This window comes from Stomoxys calcitrans, chromosome 1 (genome assembly GCF_963082655.1).
Source record: "Stomoxys calcitrans chromosome 1, idStoCalc2.1, whole genome shotgun sequence".
Taxonomy (NCBI): Eukaryota; Metazoa; Arthropoda; class Insecta; order Diptera; family Muscidae; genus Stomoxys; species Stomoxys calcitrans.
In genome coordinates this window covers 156,062,986-156,081,087 of record NC_081552.1, presented here as the reverse complement: position 1 = coordinate 156,081,087, position 18,102 = coordinate 156,062,986, and the positions used below count along the sequence as shown (strand labels likewise).

At 39.8% G+C, this 18,102-nt stretch overlaps 2 protein-coding genes across 2 annotated transcripts; one reads left to right on the top strand and one right to left on the bottom strand.

The window, feature by feature from the left end:
* The first annotated feature begins 5,724 nt into the window (after nt 1-5,724).
* On the top strand, nt 5,725-8,030 carry LOC106092059 (lariat debranching enzyme). The gene is made up of 2 exons (XM_013258812.2): nt 5,725-5,989; nt 6,060-8,030. The coding sequence occupies exons 1-2, from the start codon at nt 5,793-5,795 to the stop codon at nt 7,519-7,521; spliced, it is 1,659 nt and encodes a 552-aa protein (XP_013114266.2). The 5' UTR covers nt 5,725-5,792; the 3' UTR covers nt 7,522-8,030.
* A 7,142-nt stretch (nt 8,031-15,172) lies between these two features.
* On the bottom strand, nt 15,173-16,170 carry LOC106092062 (2-aminoethanethiol dioxygenase). Its single transcript, XM_013258814.2, has one exon. It carries the CDS (start codon nt 16,074-16,076, stop codon nt 15,303-15,305), a length of 774 nt encoding a protein of 257 aa, XP_013114268.1. The 5' UTR covers nt 16,077-16,170; the 3' UTR covers nt 15,173-15,302.
* Nucleotides 16,171-18,102: the final 1,932 nt, after the last annotated feature.

Below are 18,102 nucleotides of genomic sequence, written 5' to 3'. Positions count from 1 at the left end.
TTCCGATAAAATATATACTACTTTCTCCTCAGAACGCGAAGCTGCAATAAATTTGCACGAAACTCCTTGCCTTATATACAAAGCCACACCACCCCCTCTTCTGTCTCAATCCGATCTAAAAATTTTGTAGCCGTTCACCGATAGCAACTTATTCCCATAATTCGGCACGAACCATGCTTCAGAGACCGCAAGAACGTCAATACCAGAGTTCTGAAATGTGTAGCGAAATTCATCCACCTTATTTCTAAGGCTTTGGGCATTAATTACCAGGTAGTTTATCGTAAACAGCTGAGTACAATTTTTTCTTGTGAGTGCACTATTTGTCAACTGTCAACTCAACAGCGTGTGAGTAATATAGTTAAGAAACATAACACACACAAACAACGAAAAATGGCGCGAACTAGTAGCATACACAAAATCAGAGTTTCACTAATCACTGCTGTTGACAGATAGTGCACCCAAAATTTTGTTGTTGGGCAACTGCCTGTAAATGAATATATCTTGGTTACACATGTCAAAATACAACGGCTGCGCTAGCTAGGTCATGTTGTCAGACTAAATGAAGAAGCTCCAACAAAAAAGTATTTTGAAGGTAAACACGGTGGTACACGCAAACCGGGAAGACCAAAAGCCCGATGGAAAGATCAAGTGGTGGGAGACACCTCGAAATTTGGCGTCAGAGATTTTAGAATGAGCGCAGAAGACCGAGGCGCTTTGAACGCTATTCTACGTTCGGCTTGTGGAACAAATGTTCTGTCATAGCCAATTAAATAAAAATAATGTAAAATAATTTCTTGTCGTAAAAGTAAACAGCAAATAATTATCCTTCGTTTAGTTGACGAATTTCTATTCGTTGCCGGAGACAGCTGATTTCAATGATTTCGATTATCGTTGAAAGTGGGTACTGAATACCAACGAATTTCCTTTCCACAACAGGAATTGAGTTCAAAGCAACTTAAACGATAAGGATTTTTTTCGCGTTTCACACAGATAAGTTTTACATATTAAAACATATGCTGTGTTTCATATTAGTCCCACGGTAGAATTAAGAGGTAGTGACATTACCACACCAACAAAAATCTACCCCCAACGAAACTACATTGATTGGCAAATGTCGTAAATGCAAATGTCAAAGTGGTTTTAGAAATAAACGTTTTTTTTACAATTTATCTTCGTCAAATGTTTTCAAAAGTTGTATTTTCATTTAGCCCGAAGCCTTTCGGGTCGACGCAGTCCGATTTAATGGCGTGGGCGACTGACACTGAAGAACAGCGAAACAGTCGGTTGCACGTCGAAAATCCAATGGGGTGATCCGGATCAAGAGAGGACGAGGCTAATATTAAAATGAAATAAGAAGGAGCTCAGTATAGCTTTTGGTGTCATAGCGGGACACTTAGAACTACGAGCTCACTTATGCGAAATCGGTGCGACAAGTGATATTATGTGTAGGGCTTGTGGTGAAGATGATGAGACGTTGGAACATTTCCCGGCTTTCGCGGCTAACAGACACCGGTACTTAGGTTGGGACATGATACCAGACATGAACCAATTTAGGGGAGTGGTATGGAAAACAATTAAAGATTTTGTAAGTAGCACGGAATTCTTTTTCGAGGTTACTTTTTAGTTTTTAGAGCACATAACTTAACCTAACCTGTATTTTCATAAGAATCAGTGTTATAGATTTTTGTGTGTGGATTCAAATAAAACATCGTTTAAAGATCTTAGAGAAAAATCATATCTGTGTTAACAAGCATTTGACATTTAGATTTATTGCAAAATTGAACCGAAAATAAAAAAAATTTTACTCATCTGTCCGCATGACCTCACCTCAGTGCATCAAGTTTTAATCCTATCAAGTGCAAGTCAAATGTTTAGGGCAAAGTTGCTATGGTAAGTTAACGATATCATAATACTAAAATAAAACACAACAACTATTGGTGAAAATAAGGGTGTTTTCGCCACATGTACACATAAGGGTTTGTATTCTATTCTGCTTTCGGAATAGCCGTGGAAATTTTAATTATTTCGCGAGCGAAATCTGACAGCAATCAAGTTTATGTTTAATATATATTTTTGCAAATATAAAAAGAAAACTAACCACCGAAACTAATGAAACAAATAAAAATGATGACGGCAATAGATTCAAGTGTTGCCACTAAAATATGTTTTACCATTTTCCTCACTATAAGCAGAGTACTACTTTTCCGTTTTTGTGTGGAGTTTGACAGCATTCCGTTCGAAAAACGAACAGAATACCCTGCTTAACCATCAGATATGGCTAAAAAATCTAAATCATTTGATTATTTCGATGATTGGCGTGTTTCGATTATCGCTTATGGCTGGTACTATGTTCGTTTTTCACCATTGAAAACCAATGTTTTTCACGGTTACTTTTTTGAAACACTACAAAAATAACAATGATAAAATAACAGTTTTATTAAATTTTTACCATAAGTAATGAGGGAAAGTCCTACTGAATGAAATCTAAAAAAAAATTATCGGTGAAAAATATCGCGAAAAGCAAATATATTACTAGCCTTTACAACAGAAATATGTAATCATTACTAGACAAATACAATATTTCTCGCAGAATACACTATCTGCCAACGAATTTCATAACGTTCGGTTGTGTGTGTGCATTATAATTATGAACTATAACACACATACAACGAAAAATGGCGCGAACTAGTAGGTTAGGTTGACAAGGGTATTATTACTAGCAATAAACTCAAAATCAGGCGCCAAATTACCGCATACGTGAACGAGCAAAATTGTTCCAAAATTTTTGTTTGGCATTACTGCATTCGTTATCGAATAGACACTTTCGACATTCGAGTTTATGGCATTCGTTAACAAGAACATAATCGAGTATCAGCTGTTCGAAATCCACTCGTGAGCTCTGGAGCAATCGAATAGAATTGTAACTTGATATAAATAATTAAAACAAAAGTAAAAATTTAAGCTTTTGAGTGTAATTATAATATGAAATAAACAATTACAAACTTTTTTGTATTTAGGAATAATTTATGCAAAATAAAAGAGTTACAAAAGTTTGAAATGACTCAATTCACGGCCATCCGCTTTTGGCAAAAAAAGGAAGCCAACATCAAAGTTAGTGAAGAAAGTTAAGAAACGGCAAATTGCAGCTTTGGTGGTACCGCACTGGACCTTTGAAGTTTAGCTCAAATCAATCAAAGTTAATGCAATTTATTATCAATCAAACACGTTGGTCGCTGTTTTGGAGCCGTGGGCAAGCAAATATTTCTGTCGCAGACCATGGACGTACCCAGAAGACTCGGCACCGTGCTTTAGCAAGTGTAAACCAAGAATGGCCAAAAAAATCATGTTCCGTACTTCATTTGGTCCACAGAGTAGCTTTCCAATTTGGCACATGCCAATCCGACGCACTTTTTTATTTAGGCCACTTTTGAGTGCAAGGTCTACAAAATATGCTGCTGAAGAAATACATTGTAGAGGAATGGGCCAACATACCGGCAGATTACATTCGTGATGCTTGCAATTCGTTTCGTTAAGAACTCAGAACAAAAGATAATGGAACTTGTGGTCGTATCGCGCAAAAGTGAATGGAATCAAAAACATTTTCACATACTTTCGTACTTTGAATCAGTAAAAAATATTTTCACACATAAAAATGTGGTTGTTTGTCAGCTAACCGGTAAATCTAAATAACATGCATTTGTTATTAATAATATATATGTTTTATTTAGATTATTTATGTACGCTTTATTCGGCACTCACATTGTATCACTTTTATCTATCATTTCTCTGCGAATACGCACAAAGTTATTTTCCTTTTCAGAATCAGAGGACGACAAGCACAACAAAAGCAATGTAACCATGCTTTTTTATTTATAAATTCACGTTTGTGTCCAAAAATAAGTACACTGTTTTAAAACAACGTATTATTTCGAGATTTAGTGAATCTGCAGAATCCAAATTACGGATTTGCGGAGAAAGAGCTGGTTTGAAACCATCAGAGGTTTTGTCTCATATGAAACGTTAAGCATCTGACAGTGGTAATGAGGCCATTATTCGTACGTTATTTTTGGGTCAAATGCCAGACTTGATTCGACCGCTATTGACAGTATGAGAGGAAGAAGATTTAGATAAACTCTTAAAAATGGCAGACGCCAACAATACCAATGCTACCACAATATTTTCCCCACGGTTTGACATGCATAGTTCTGTGGATGCCATAAACTCTCAGGTATCTTTGGCAGATATTTGCAAGGCTTTTAAGACATTAGTCGACTTTGTCGGCAAATTCAAAATAATAAGTACAAGAATCGTCAACGATCAAGATATCGAACCAGTGCCCGAGCCAACAAAGAGAGAATCTACTTTGCTGATACCACCAGAAGTTTGGATACGCTTCTCAGTATTGCAAACCTGATTGCACTCGTTACAACAATACATCGGGAAACTAGTCGTCCGTCCACAAGGTTGGCGACAGCGAAAACCATAACTCTGTTAAAGAAAACCGTTTAAATATTTTCGACAAATCTACAAAGATTCACTTTTTAATTGTCTCCGGCTTCGTGGCGTCTGTAGTACCACCATTTTTACTTTAGTCAACGCTTAAACAATCCACTATGAAACTTCTCGCAGCCAATTGACACGAAATTCAAACCTCTACCAAGAGGCCCATGATCCAGCCCAATTTACGTGGTATTGAAGAAAACTTGAGGTTGGCACGCATGTGTTGAGATGAATTCCCAGACTGTAGCTGACCGATATCCCATAGCCAATATCAACGATTTTCCAGAAAGATTACATGGTAAGTCCGTTTGAACTCCTTATGGTCTGGTTGACTTTTTATATATGCCATTTGGTTTGCGAAATGCCACCTAGACATATCAAGAATTATGAATTTGGTGTTAAGGGGCCTTGGCAATGTTTATCGCTACATAGACGATATTATTGTCATGTCATCATTAATTGAGGAGCATGAGATACATTTGTGGGAGATATTTCAAAATTTACGATACCATGGAGTAACAATAAATGTTAGCAAATGTTATTTTGACCAATCTGAAGTTCAGTTCGGATATAACACCAACGGCGATGGCTCGAAACCTACGACTGATCGAGTAACCGCAATCGAAAACTATGCTAAGCCCGAATAGATTTGTGAACTTCGGAGATTTCTTGTGTGAAAAATTTTTATCGTCGATGCATATCCCATGCCGCTCAATTACAGGCACCATTTAACGAATTTCTCAAAGATACGAAGAAGTATGATAAGAGGAAAATCCCTTGGACATCCGAGGCAGAGAGAGCATTCTTGGCTTGTAAGGAGAGCCTACTTTATGCAAACATGATTGCTCATCTGGCTTCAACCTCAGACCTAGTTCTTACTACGGATGTATCGGATATTGCAATCGGTGCCGTTCTAGAACAAAACCATAAAGGAGGGTGGGTTACCTTTTCAAATCCGGCTTGGAGGAGGATCGCCACCTCTACATGTAACTGTGGCTATAACAACAACGGAAATAATTTTACAGCCGTATTCACAAAAAGTTATGGAGGCTTAATTAACTACTAATAAGCTTTGTTCAGTGAGCATAAGTTATTGTAGGTTCTGACCAGGATGCACTTTAGGTAAGTACTTGAAAAGTACGCGAACGTAGCCTTTGAGTACAAACTAATCGATTTGTAAATCAGTTTATCGATTCGACTATAGTTCGAATCGATTACCCCTTGATGCTTCGCCGGTATCACAACATCAAAATAGAAAAAAGAAATCAAAATAAATAAGTAAAAAATCAAATATGAAAATAGCTGTTGAAGGATGTGCTCATGGAGAGTTGGAAAAGATTTATGAAACAATCGCTGAAATAGAGAAGAGGGATAAAATAAAAATCGATCTACTACTATGCTGTGGAGACTTTCAATCCACGCGGAATATGGAGGATTTGCAAACTATGGCTGTTCCTCAAAAATTCCAGCATATGTGTACATTTTATAAGTATATATGTTTGGGAAATTCCATTTACAACAGTCGTTGGTATTAATCCACATTATTGTCAATATTTTAGGTATTACGCCGGCGAGTTGCGAGCACCAATGTTAACCATTTTCGTTGGCGGAAATCATGAAGCTTCCAATTATTTGCAGGAGTTGCCTTATGGAGGTTGGGTGGCGCCAAATATATACTATTTGGGTTATGCAGGAGTGGTGCATGTAAATGGTTTGCGAATTGCCGGCTTATCCGGCATATACAAAGGTAATGACTACCTTAAGGGTCGTTTCGAGTTTTCCCCGTATACGGAGAATACTAAACGTAGTGTATATCATGTCAGACAATTAGAAGTGTTCCGCTTAAAGCAGTTATCGGGGAAGATTGATATTTTCCTGTCACATGATTGGCCAAAAGGTATATACAATCATGGAAATAAGGACCAATTGGCCCGTTTCAAACCATTTCTGCGAGATGAAATGGAAAAAGACCAGTTGGGAAGTAGACCTAATCACGATTTATTAAATGCGCTAAAGCCTTCTCACTGGTTTGCAGCTCATTTGCACTGTAAATTCGCGGCCATTGTCCAACATAACGATGAGTGTGGCAGAGTAACGTCTCAAGTGGGCCGAGACGATATTCAACAAAAACAGTCTGATGTTACAAAATTTTTAGCTCTAGATAAATGCCTTCCAAAACGAAGATTTCTTCAGATTCTTGACATTGAATCGGAAAATCACACCGATGACGAGGGTCAACTGACATTCGAGTACGACCTGGAATGGTTGACTATATTATATTTAACGAATCATTTGACAAACGTTAAAGAAAGTTACTATTATCTGCCCAACGAAAAAAGTGTAAATGGTGAGCGTTTTAACTTTACCCCTACAACTGAAGAAACTGAGTTTGTACGAAAGAAATTCGAAAACGATTTAAAAATCCCAGATAATTTTTGTCGTACTGTTGAAGTATATGATCCGTCCACTCATCAAAGAGGTCAACATTACAAACAGCCTAAATCTCAAATAAACCCACAGTCGTTAAGTTTTTGCGATACTTTGGGTATAGATGATCCATTAAGTTTGGCCATGCTAATCGGAGGCCATGAACTAAGCCATTCTAGCACCTTGGACAATACCGAAGATTCGGCTCTAAACGAGTCTATTCTCGATGAACATAATTCGAGTCTAAATACGTCTTCGACATCCTTTGGTCCTTCGTCTGCAAAAAGTCCGATGAAGCGTAAAAGCAACAGCGGCTTAAGCTTGCCAAAACCTAAGGCTTCAGATTCGAATGTAAGCGGAAATAAAGAAGAACTGCAAATCGACGACCAGGAGGAGGTCAACGACAATAGCTATAAGGAAGAAATTAACACAGATGACAATAATCGACCCGAGTCCATCAACGTTGTGAAAGAAACTGATTCTTCAGACAAAGTTAAATCAACAAATTTGACTAAACCACCTATTAAAAAGTTTAAAAGGCGTAATCAAGATATCTATAATAGCAAAGACGATGAATGCGAAGAGTCCAATTAAAGCGTATAATAATCTCCTCATCGAGCTTTTACATCAGTTCAAATTTTGAAAAATATAATTGTGTGAAAAAAAAAATTGATGTTAAAATTTAAATAATTTATTTTTTATAACCACATAGAAATGTTAGGTATATCATTAAATTTTGGAACTACCAATATGTATTAAAAGTTGTTTTGCAAAGTAAGATAGCAAATACATGCGCGATGTCTTAAATAAGACACACTCTACAAAGGAAGCTTTAAAATATATCTAACAAGAATAATCAACATTAACTTAAAAATTAGGGCAACTACCTTCACGATTAGTTAAACACCTACGCGAATGGTGCAAAGGGACCGGCATGGGATAGCTGTGAACAGCACACAGGCTGGAACATTGAGGTCCGATCTGTGTGGTGTTCATTGCTTTCATGAGAAGCTTAGCTGTGAGCTACCGGATTGCGGATAGTGGAATGCTCCATACGGAGTAGCTGCGACGGCAGTCGCGAATAATCAGGGTTATCGAGCGGAGAGTCTCAGTGAGAGGCCGGGCGGCACCGACTCTTGCACAAATACTGAGTGCCTACGACGCTCGATATGACAAGGCGGCTTATTGGCGGCGATCGGTCCTTTGGACCGGAACGAGCTTGCTCACCTACAGGAGCTTGACAGGGATCGCCACCTCCACATGAAAATGTGGCTACAAGAACAACAACACGAACATAGTACCAGCCATAACAGGCAAAACACTTGAAAATGGACAGATTCGGCAGAGATCAGCCGGGATTCGAACCTGGGTACACGGAGCAACAGCGAGAGCAGTTGCCGTCGTCTAGCGTTAGACGCCATCAATACAACTTCAAACAAACGCACAGAATCGTGTACGTACCATGGAAGTAGTGTAATTTGTGCAGAAACAAAATATGCCATTGCACAAAAACACATGCATTGGGAAAAGTACAGCTAATACACAGGGCTGTCGAGAGTGGTTAAAGTGGTTATTTGTATCATAGAGGAGTTTTCGCAATAAACTAGGTACAAGTACAACATACCAACGTCGGCACATGAAGCCTTCACACCTAATATGGCTGATGAGTAATTGTAACCAAATTACGAAACGCATCCCATAGTGGTTGGCGTGTGTGCAATCTCCGGCTTTCCTTTTCCACTTGCAAAATAAAATCTCCGATCATTGAGCTCGTCTCGAAAGAGAAACACACAAAAATTCTGAAATTTGATAAACACACTTGTGTGAATAATTTTCGGTTGCTCGTTTTCTTGTGCCTTACTTATAGTTCTCTAAAAGTGTTCCTCCAACCACGCCTTAGTTTAGTTAAAAAATATGATGCTTGCAAGCAACACCTATTTATTTATTTCATAGGTATAGCATCAATACATAGGAAGCCTTTAAAGGCGAAAAACAATAAAGTGAACCTCCACCCTATTTACATACTTGGATCTATACAGAATCATTTCTGGCCCAGAACTGATCCCAAATATAGATCTGAATTTTCAACATCCATAATTCTGCATTTGAATTAGACATTTATTATTTAAAAGATTAATATAAATTCCTACCAAAACTGCTGACAGTCATATATTATTAAGTTACAAACATTGTTGTTGTTGTTGCTGTAACCACATTTTCATGTGGAGATGGCGTTCCTCGTTAAGCTCCTGTAGGCGAGCAAGCTCGTTCCGGTCCGAAGGACCGATCGCAGCGAGAACAGGGCGGCCATTGGTTATTTAAAGGCGCCAATAACTCGCCTTACCATATCGAGCATCATAAGCACTCAGTATTTGTACAAGAGCCGGTGCCACCCGATCTCTTGCTGCGACTCTCCGCTCGATACCGCTGATTGCCGCGACTTTAGTTACAGCTACTCCGGATGGAGCATTTCACTATCCGCATTCTGTGGACGCACCCGGTAGCTCCCAGCAAAGCTTCTTGTGACAGCAATGAACACCACACAAATTGAACATCAATGTACCAGCTTGTGTGGTCAGAGCTATCGCGAGCCTCGACAAAGATTGTTGATGTTGTTGTTGTAGTAGTTTGTTGTGTTCTATCTTTAGTCTGCTTGATCCTGTTGAGTGTCAAAGCACTCACTCTGCAACTAAGATGGGGTGCGTCCACAGGGATCTGGGTCTGAGTCGAGTGGGTCTGGCTGGGCAGTTAAACAGGTGACGTGTATCGTGCGGTCCTTGGCTACAATCGGGACATACATCTAGCACGTCGGCATCAATCCTTGCTCTGTTGGAGTTGAGGCGGCTGCATCTGCCGGAACGTAATTGAGCCAGAACTACTCTGGTTTGCCGGGGGAGGTCAATTTCTTCAGGTGCAATGGGAGGCGGTTGTTCTCCAAGGATTACATTCACCCCGTAGCCATTTACCGCATCTGCTAACGTGTCTGCATGAATGTAGTCTAGACCTGCTTGATTTATAGGTTCTCCCTTGTACCGAAATATGATTCAAGTTCGTTGAGGTAGACGTTCAACCTATACTCTCTGAAGCCAGTCCAATTGGCCTTCTTGTAGTTGATGAACGTTCGGCGCTCAGAGGTTATGAAGTCAGGTGGTCGGTCGATGGTGAGGATTATGGGGAGGTGGTCTGACCCCAAAGAGATGACGGCTTGCCAGGATACGTCACTCAGGAGATCAGGGGATGCGATTGAGATGTCTGGCGAGCTGCTGCACCTCCTCGTAATCCTAGTGGGGGCTTCCTCATTCACCGTGCAAAACGTGGAGCTATCTATCTGCTCTGCCAAAGCTATGCCACGCTGGTCGTTGCCTAGGGGAGAATGCCATGACGAGTGATGTGCATTGAAATCCCCCAGAACCAGACGACCATGGCCAGATAGCAACCCACTTATGTCGGGGCTGTAGGCCTGGCCATTAATCGGGGCACAGCTGCCAACCGGCGGTATATACACGTTGTATATCTCTATCTCGGCAGTACCAGACCTGACTGCTACCCCCATACATTCCATGTATGGGTCACTAGCGTCAAGCGCAGGCGAGATAGGTCTATACTGCACGGAATGGTGTATAACGAAGGCCAATCCCCCACCTCCATTCCTTGAGCGATCCTTACGTAGCACATTGTAGCCGTGACAACTGTGCAAGCTGCAGGTGTTAGTCAGCTTTGTCTCCTGGATCGCTGCGACCGATATGCTCTTCCGACTCATAAAATCTACAATCTCATCAATCTTGCCTCGCAGTCCATTGCAGTTTAACTGCAGGAACGATACATTTCCCGACACAGGCCTGGCAATAGTAGGGCTAGGGTGCTGTCTTTGCATAAATTGCCGTACGGAAGAGGTCGGGGGGGTCACATAGTCCGACGACGAGGAAGCCGAAGGCGACGACGGCGACGCTTGTGACCCACTGCTGGCTATGTTCGCACAGCACCTAGCGACATAGCCAGTATGACTATACTCCCGCAGCGAAGTTAGGCCAGAGCAAGAACGGAAATGTACCCACTCCAAGCACCTGTTACACCTCACCGACACTGACCGATGATGAAGACGGTTCTGGCAAACGGAACAGAACCAGGGTCCGGGGTTCTTTTCAATCCCGGCACGGACCAAAAGCATACGGAGAAGGCACTCCGGGATGTGCCTCTCCCATGACGAAAAAAGACGAACACGTACACTGAGGCGGCAGCCCTTGCCGATGAAGATTCCATCGGGTCAATCCGGTACGTACAACCGGCTGCCATGGGATCGGTGGGGGCGCGGTGCCAGAATCGCACAATCGTCCGCATATGATGCAATCTCTATGCCGGTACGATCTAGAGGGGGTGGAATGGAAGATAGGTAGAAGTTAAACAATGCCGGAGATATCACCCCGCCTTGGGGAACGCCCGGTTTCACTCTACGGTGCTTCGACTTGTTATCCCCAAATTCCACAAATGACTGGCTATATATAATTCGGGACCCAGCGTTTCAGGCCTGGCTGGAGGGACGTGTTGGGGATGTCCCCAAATAGTTTAGCATGGCTGGCCATGTCGAATGCCTTCAATAGGTCCAGTGCCACGAGGACTGTCCTACCACATGCCCTGGGGTGATTGAAGCCACAGCAAATGTGTGCGGTGATGGCATGCATAGCAGTTGTTGTGCTATGCAGTCTTCGAAATCCATGTATCAACATGGCTCGGCGAATGGAAATTCTCTTACGAGGCTCGGGAGAATATTTGCATTGCAAATTTTGCCAATGCAAATATGGCTATGAACATTCGCTACGCTCTCTGTACAACTTTGACTGTTTTCTTCCTATTACTATTAGAATGCAACTTGGTCGCCCACTTGTAATGCCTCATATATTATAATGCGTGGGGGTTTACACTGGCACTAATTTACAGTATGTAAGGGCACTACCAATTGCCTTTAAAAGAGTAGTGCGATATATTTTTGGACTTGAATTTAAGTGTTTTTGTATCTTATTATGCTAGAAAATTTCCCCACTGTTCTTTTGAACATTTTTTAGTAATAAAAGATCTATTGTCACTTTTTTGTCACAGTTTTTGCGATCTTCAAGTATCCCCACGATTATTTCTCCTAGAATAAGGTGTGCCAATTATGAAAAATCATTTTGGTAAGGGTAGCTAGGCGTTGGAATGGGCTTCCTGTTTCACTGAGAAATTGTGGTCATTCGAATAAAATTCAGGTTAGGTTTGGTGGAAAAGATGGTGCGGATATTAATCCGCCCCATGCCACTATGGACATACACATAAGCCAGGCTTGTTGTGCGCTCTAAATACTAAAAAAAAGTAGTGCTTATTGTTTAAAATTACAAAAGTCAGATATAAAATAAAAAAGTATCCTCGAAAAAGAAAATCTAAGTTAGGAATTCGTGACCTTAACGTCCTGGTTGTTATTGCCCTTATGGTTATTTTACTGTCCGTAAAGATGTTCACACTTGACGTCCTTGCGTTCAGACTCGACCTTACGCATTGCGTGATCGCCCGTATCTCCGCCTGCAGGACCGTATTATGGTCAGGCAGTCTAAAACAGAACTCAGTCCTTGGGGTTCTCAATGTAGACCCCCAATCCCACTCTGTCCTCTAGCTTTGATCCATCCATGTAACATTATCTTCCAGATGGCAATACTAGGGTTGCGTCAGTCCAAGACTGTGCCGCTGGCAGCAGTGCCTCCAACTCGATCGCAAGTGTCGTCTCAGGTATGCGATCGGAAAACTCTTCACTTCCTTCCAGGTTTCCTATCGTCGCCTCGACTATACCGCGATGGTATGAGCTGCTTCCATCCACAATCCATTCTCCCATCGCCTAAAGTCTCAAAGCCGCAGAGGCCACCTCACGCTTAATCTGTATGTTAATGGGTCGGATATCGTATTTAATTAGTATTATGTACAAATGTATGTCAACATGTGTATGCCACTTATGGAATCGATTAAAAATAGAAAAATAAATGAAATGAACATTCCATTGAGGAAAAAGGGATACTTTTCTCGTCAATGAGGTCTGTACGAATAGAATTAAAGCTGAATGATAAGGTAACTCCTTTTCATTGCGGAGTCTGAACGGCGTGCCACTTTGTGAAGAAGTTTTACCTCACAATGTCGCCAGCATTAGGTAGGGATAACCGCGGCGGAAATTTATTTCTGATGTTCTCGACAGTATTTGAACCAAGGCGTGCAGCGTCAAAGGCGAACATGCTACGGTCATAAAAATTAAAACATTTCTAAACTTTAGAAATAGAGAAAAATGTACAATGGGCTTATCAATGGTCGGCTCAACATACAAAATTTATAACATTCTTCTGTGTTTTTACTCACAAGCAAGGGGCACAACATAAAATACCCGTCACGGGATAGCTGTGGACGCCACACAGGCTGGAACTTTAACGTCTAATCGCTCTCATATCCACAGGTGGCAGATAGTGGAATGATCCATACGGAGTAGCTGTAACGGCAGTCGCGGACAATCAGCGGTATCGGCACCGGTTCTTGCATAAATACTGAGTGCCTTGCATAAATACTGAGTCACCTACAAGAGTCTGACGAGGATCACCACCTCCACATGAAAATGTGGCTACAATAATAACAAGAACAAGATAACAATAATTTATACTATATTATTTAATATTTTTAATACCTTGGAGAACGGCCGCCTCCCATTGCGCCTGAAAAAATTGACCTCCTCTGGCAAACCAGAGAGGTTCTGGCTCAATTACGATCCGGCAGTTGCAGTCGCTCAACTACAAAGCAAGAATTGATGCTAACGTGCAATGTGTACACTGTCGGCCAAACTAAAGTGCGGTTGTGTACCTTTCTTCATTAATCCTCAATAATCCGTTATTTGTTGGAGTGCCTCAATTATTTCCATAAACAATATTGTTTGTTTCTCTTTCGAGACGCGCTCAATGATCGGAGATGCGAGACGAGCTCAATGATCGGAGATACAAATGGAATCTCCGATCATTGAGCTCGTCTCGCATCTCCGGTCATTGAGCTCGTTTCGAAAGAGAAACAAACAAAAAAAAATTTGTAAAATATAATGATCTCTGGCCCTAACAGGCAAAGAACTTGAAGAAGTAAGAATTTAATATTTCGACTCGAACTGTCCAAACGAGACATAAAAAAAGGGGTTTAAAAAGTGCCTTCGCTAAGAAAAAACCTCTCCTACGAGCAGCCAATAGTAAAAAACGATTGATTTTTGCAAAAAGTATATAAATATGCCTGAATTATTTTGGAATAAAATTATTTAGACAGACGAGTCAAAATATGAACTAAAAACTTTCAAAAAATCGGAAAAGAGTGTGGTGCGAAAAACCTTATACATACTGTAAAACTGGTGTGGGGATGTTTTTCCTCTTCAGGAGATGGTAAACTCGTAAAAAAGTGACTCTAAAATGACTGGAGAGCACTATGTAAATATTTTGGAAGAAAATATTTATAGCAGTGCGGAGGAAATGGGCTTGGGGGAGTTAATCTTTCAACAAGACAACGACCTCATGCACACGACTAAGGTCGCAAAAAAATATTTTGAAGAAAACAACAAGCTTTCATAGATGACAAAAATCCCGATGGAATCCAGATCAAATCTTCAAACATTTTGGGAAAAAATGCAAAGTGAATGTAGGGTAATTCCAACAAATACTTTGAAGAACCTTGCTTTAAGTATGCCGAAAAGACTGAGATAAGTCATAAATAACAAAGGAGGAGCAACTTAGTACTAAATTTTGCAGTTATTTAATTTTTAACAATATTTATTAGAGAAGTGTTACTTTATTTTGTCACTTCAAATTCCTTATGTGCCATATAGTTTGTAATATAAATAGAAAACATAAAGTAAGAATTCAATGTTAATTTCATTATTAGATAAAATATTAATCGCTTTATTTTGTCCGAGAGTGTATGTCCCGAACATGACCCACGGACCACACGACACACTTCACCTGTTTTACTGCCCAGACAGACACACTCGTCTCAGACTCAGACCCAAATGGATGCACCACAACTTAGATGGAGAGTTTCTGGATCTGGTTACTCAACAGAACCAAACAGACGAAAGATAGAACGCAACACACTGATACAACAACAACAACAACAACAAATAATAATAATAATGTGATAGGTATACATTATTATTTGTTCCATATTTACTTCCATATATTCGCATATATTTGGCCAAATTCACGAGATAAGTCCATTGTGACGTTTCAGTATTTTTTATTTTACATACAAAGTAACACTTTAAATAAATTAAATAAACTTACAGAATAATTTGGCTTTTAATTTCTTAATTGTATACACCTTTGAGTAGTTTCTACAATTTTATTTCATTCTTCCAAGGAATTGGATCTGTAAACCTCTTTCAAGTGCATTAATACCGATTGCAATACCGCTTCGTGAGCATCCGTGGTTTCGCAATAATACGATGGAGGTGCTGGTATATGCTTCAATATCATTAAATTATTATATTTACTTGGTTGTCCATCATCAAGCTTGTCATCGTTAAATTTTCCAGTTACCATCTGTTGGGGTATAGCCTCATAGAACGTACATTTCCTTGGTCCATATTCAGGCACATTTGCGTCATATGGAGGCGCTAAAATGTCGAAAAATGCCGCAACACCATCCACAGCTGTTATCTCATGGTAATTGCGTTCCTTTGGTGTGAGTAGAGTGCATCCCATATCAGAGGTGAATATGCTGGGTTCATCTTTTATGACATGCACTTCCTTTATAGGTTCGTTGTGCTTTATCGGTTCTTCGCATAGGCTTGTATAGGACTGTATTCGGAGTCTGCCTGTAAGGACTTTAAGGAGGCCATACATACACGGATGATCATGCAACGGCATTGTGTATCCTCCTCTCATTATAAACACACTCATGGATACTATGTCGTTTTCATAAATTTGCATAAACGTACAAGGTGCTCGGCCAGGAACGACAGACTCATAAAATAGTTCCTCATTAACGTATATGTCGCGGTTGGTAAGGTTGTCTGTTAACTGCTTAAGAGCTGCTAAATTGTTTGCAAGTGTAGCTTGGTTTTTGCGGTCGAATGTCTTAAAAGCCTGTTTCAAAATGTTAACAAAGTGCGAACTCATTTTTGTAGTACATTATACATTGACTACAAAAAAATTTCCGGCGAAACAGCTGTTGTCTTTATGATGTCTTTTGAGTATGAATAACCGAATAGCTGGTATTGTTGAAAAATCGGGCTGTTTGATTTTTAGAGCTCAGTCCATGACATAATTACCAGCTAGTGTATTGTAAACAGCTGAGTAAAAATCTTTCTCGCGAAGTGCACTATCTGTCAACGAGTATTGTGTGTTTGTGTGCATTATAGTACCATATACACAGAAACAAACCATACACACACAAACAACAAGAAATGGTGCGAACTAGTTACATACACAAAATCAGAGTTGCACTATTCGCTGATTTTGCACTATACGCTGACTTTGTTGTTGGGCAACTGTCACTACCTGTAAATGAACATATCTTGGCTCAGTCTCGGCAAATTTATACAAGGTAAAGTCATTAGCCAAAAAACAACGATATCAACTGTGACATAATTGTATATTTACCTGGTAGTGTACCGTAAACAGCTGAGTAAAATTTTTTCTCGCCAAGTGCACTATGTGTCAAATAGTTTTGGTTGTATGTGTGTATTATAGTTAAGAACCATACACAAAGAACGAAAAATGGCGCGAACTTGTAACATACACAAAATCATAGTTGCACTAATCACTGATTGTGACAGATAGTGTACTCAATATTTTGTTGTTGGGCCACTACCACTACCTGTAAATAAAAGCTATGGTCGGGAACTCAAAAATGTGTGCAAATTTGCACAAAGTTTTACTGGAAGTCGAGAGAGAGCAAATTTTTACAGTTAGAAAATAGAGAACCTACAAATTTCTACTGGGACTTTTTTTGCCAGCAGAAATTTGCAACTTTGAACAGATAACGGCAAAATGTATCGAAAAGGCAGAGGTAAGTAAAAAATATTAATATTGTTTATTGGTAATTATTATATTTGTTTAATTTTTATTAACTTTTAATGAAGATTCGTGACAGCAGCTAGTGTCCAGGTACAAAAAACTCAACAAATGAAGTGGTAGTTTTACCTGAAATTTAAAATTTGAGGAATTATTTGGAAAATCTTGAAAAATTAAAACATTGTATCCTTCCAGACACCAAGAAAAGCGCAATTATCGGGTTCTTAAGTGTTTTGATGGTATCATCCTTATCGGAGAGCTGAGATGAAACCATCACCATTCCTTTAATTTTTTTAAGGAGGGAAGATGCTGTCATGGGATTGAGTGGGTCTAGCTGGTCAGTTAAACAAGTGACGCACAGCACAATGTACTTTTGTATACGGTGATGGCATGTAAAGCAGTTGTAGTCCTATGCAGCCTTCGATATGCATGCTGATGCTCGGCGAATGGAAACTGTCCAACGAGAGGAGCGGAAGGAGTAGTCCTTCATGCGTCTTGGCTACTGAAGAGAGAAAGGAGATCGGTCTGTACGACTCCTCCTTGCTCGTATCCTTTTCAGGTTTCAGTAGCGGGATCAGATTGACCAAACGTCGGGTACTATAATAATTTTCAGATAGGCTGAGGACAGTTTAATGTAATCGATTCCAGGCAGATCCAGATTCTTCACATCAGTGTAGAGAATTTGTCAGAAAAAAATTGTTTTTAAGGCAAGCCAATGAAAAACTAACCAAAACAGGAATCAGCTGTTTTTCTGCAAATTTTCACTGGAAGTCGTTCGTTGGCTCTTACTCTTCTGCAAATTTTTACTGGAAAAGTACTCGAACAGACCTAAATATATCTTGGGACAACCCGGTGGAGATGGTGGCGCAAATTCCCACTAGGCTGTCGAATTTTTGGACACATCCTAATTGATGTTTTAGTTTTAATTTACATTGTCATGTGTAGCAGCCACAAGATCAAAAGATTTATGATTATAAAGGTGTAAATTATAAATTGAGGCAATTAAAATTTGAAGAAAGGAACATTATGTGAAAAAATTATTATTCAATCAAATCAGCTGTTTTCCCTAACTAATAGAAAGTCGTCAACAAAACGACGGACAATATTTTGGTGTTTACTTTAAAACTTT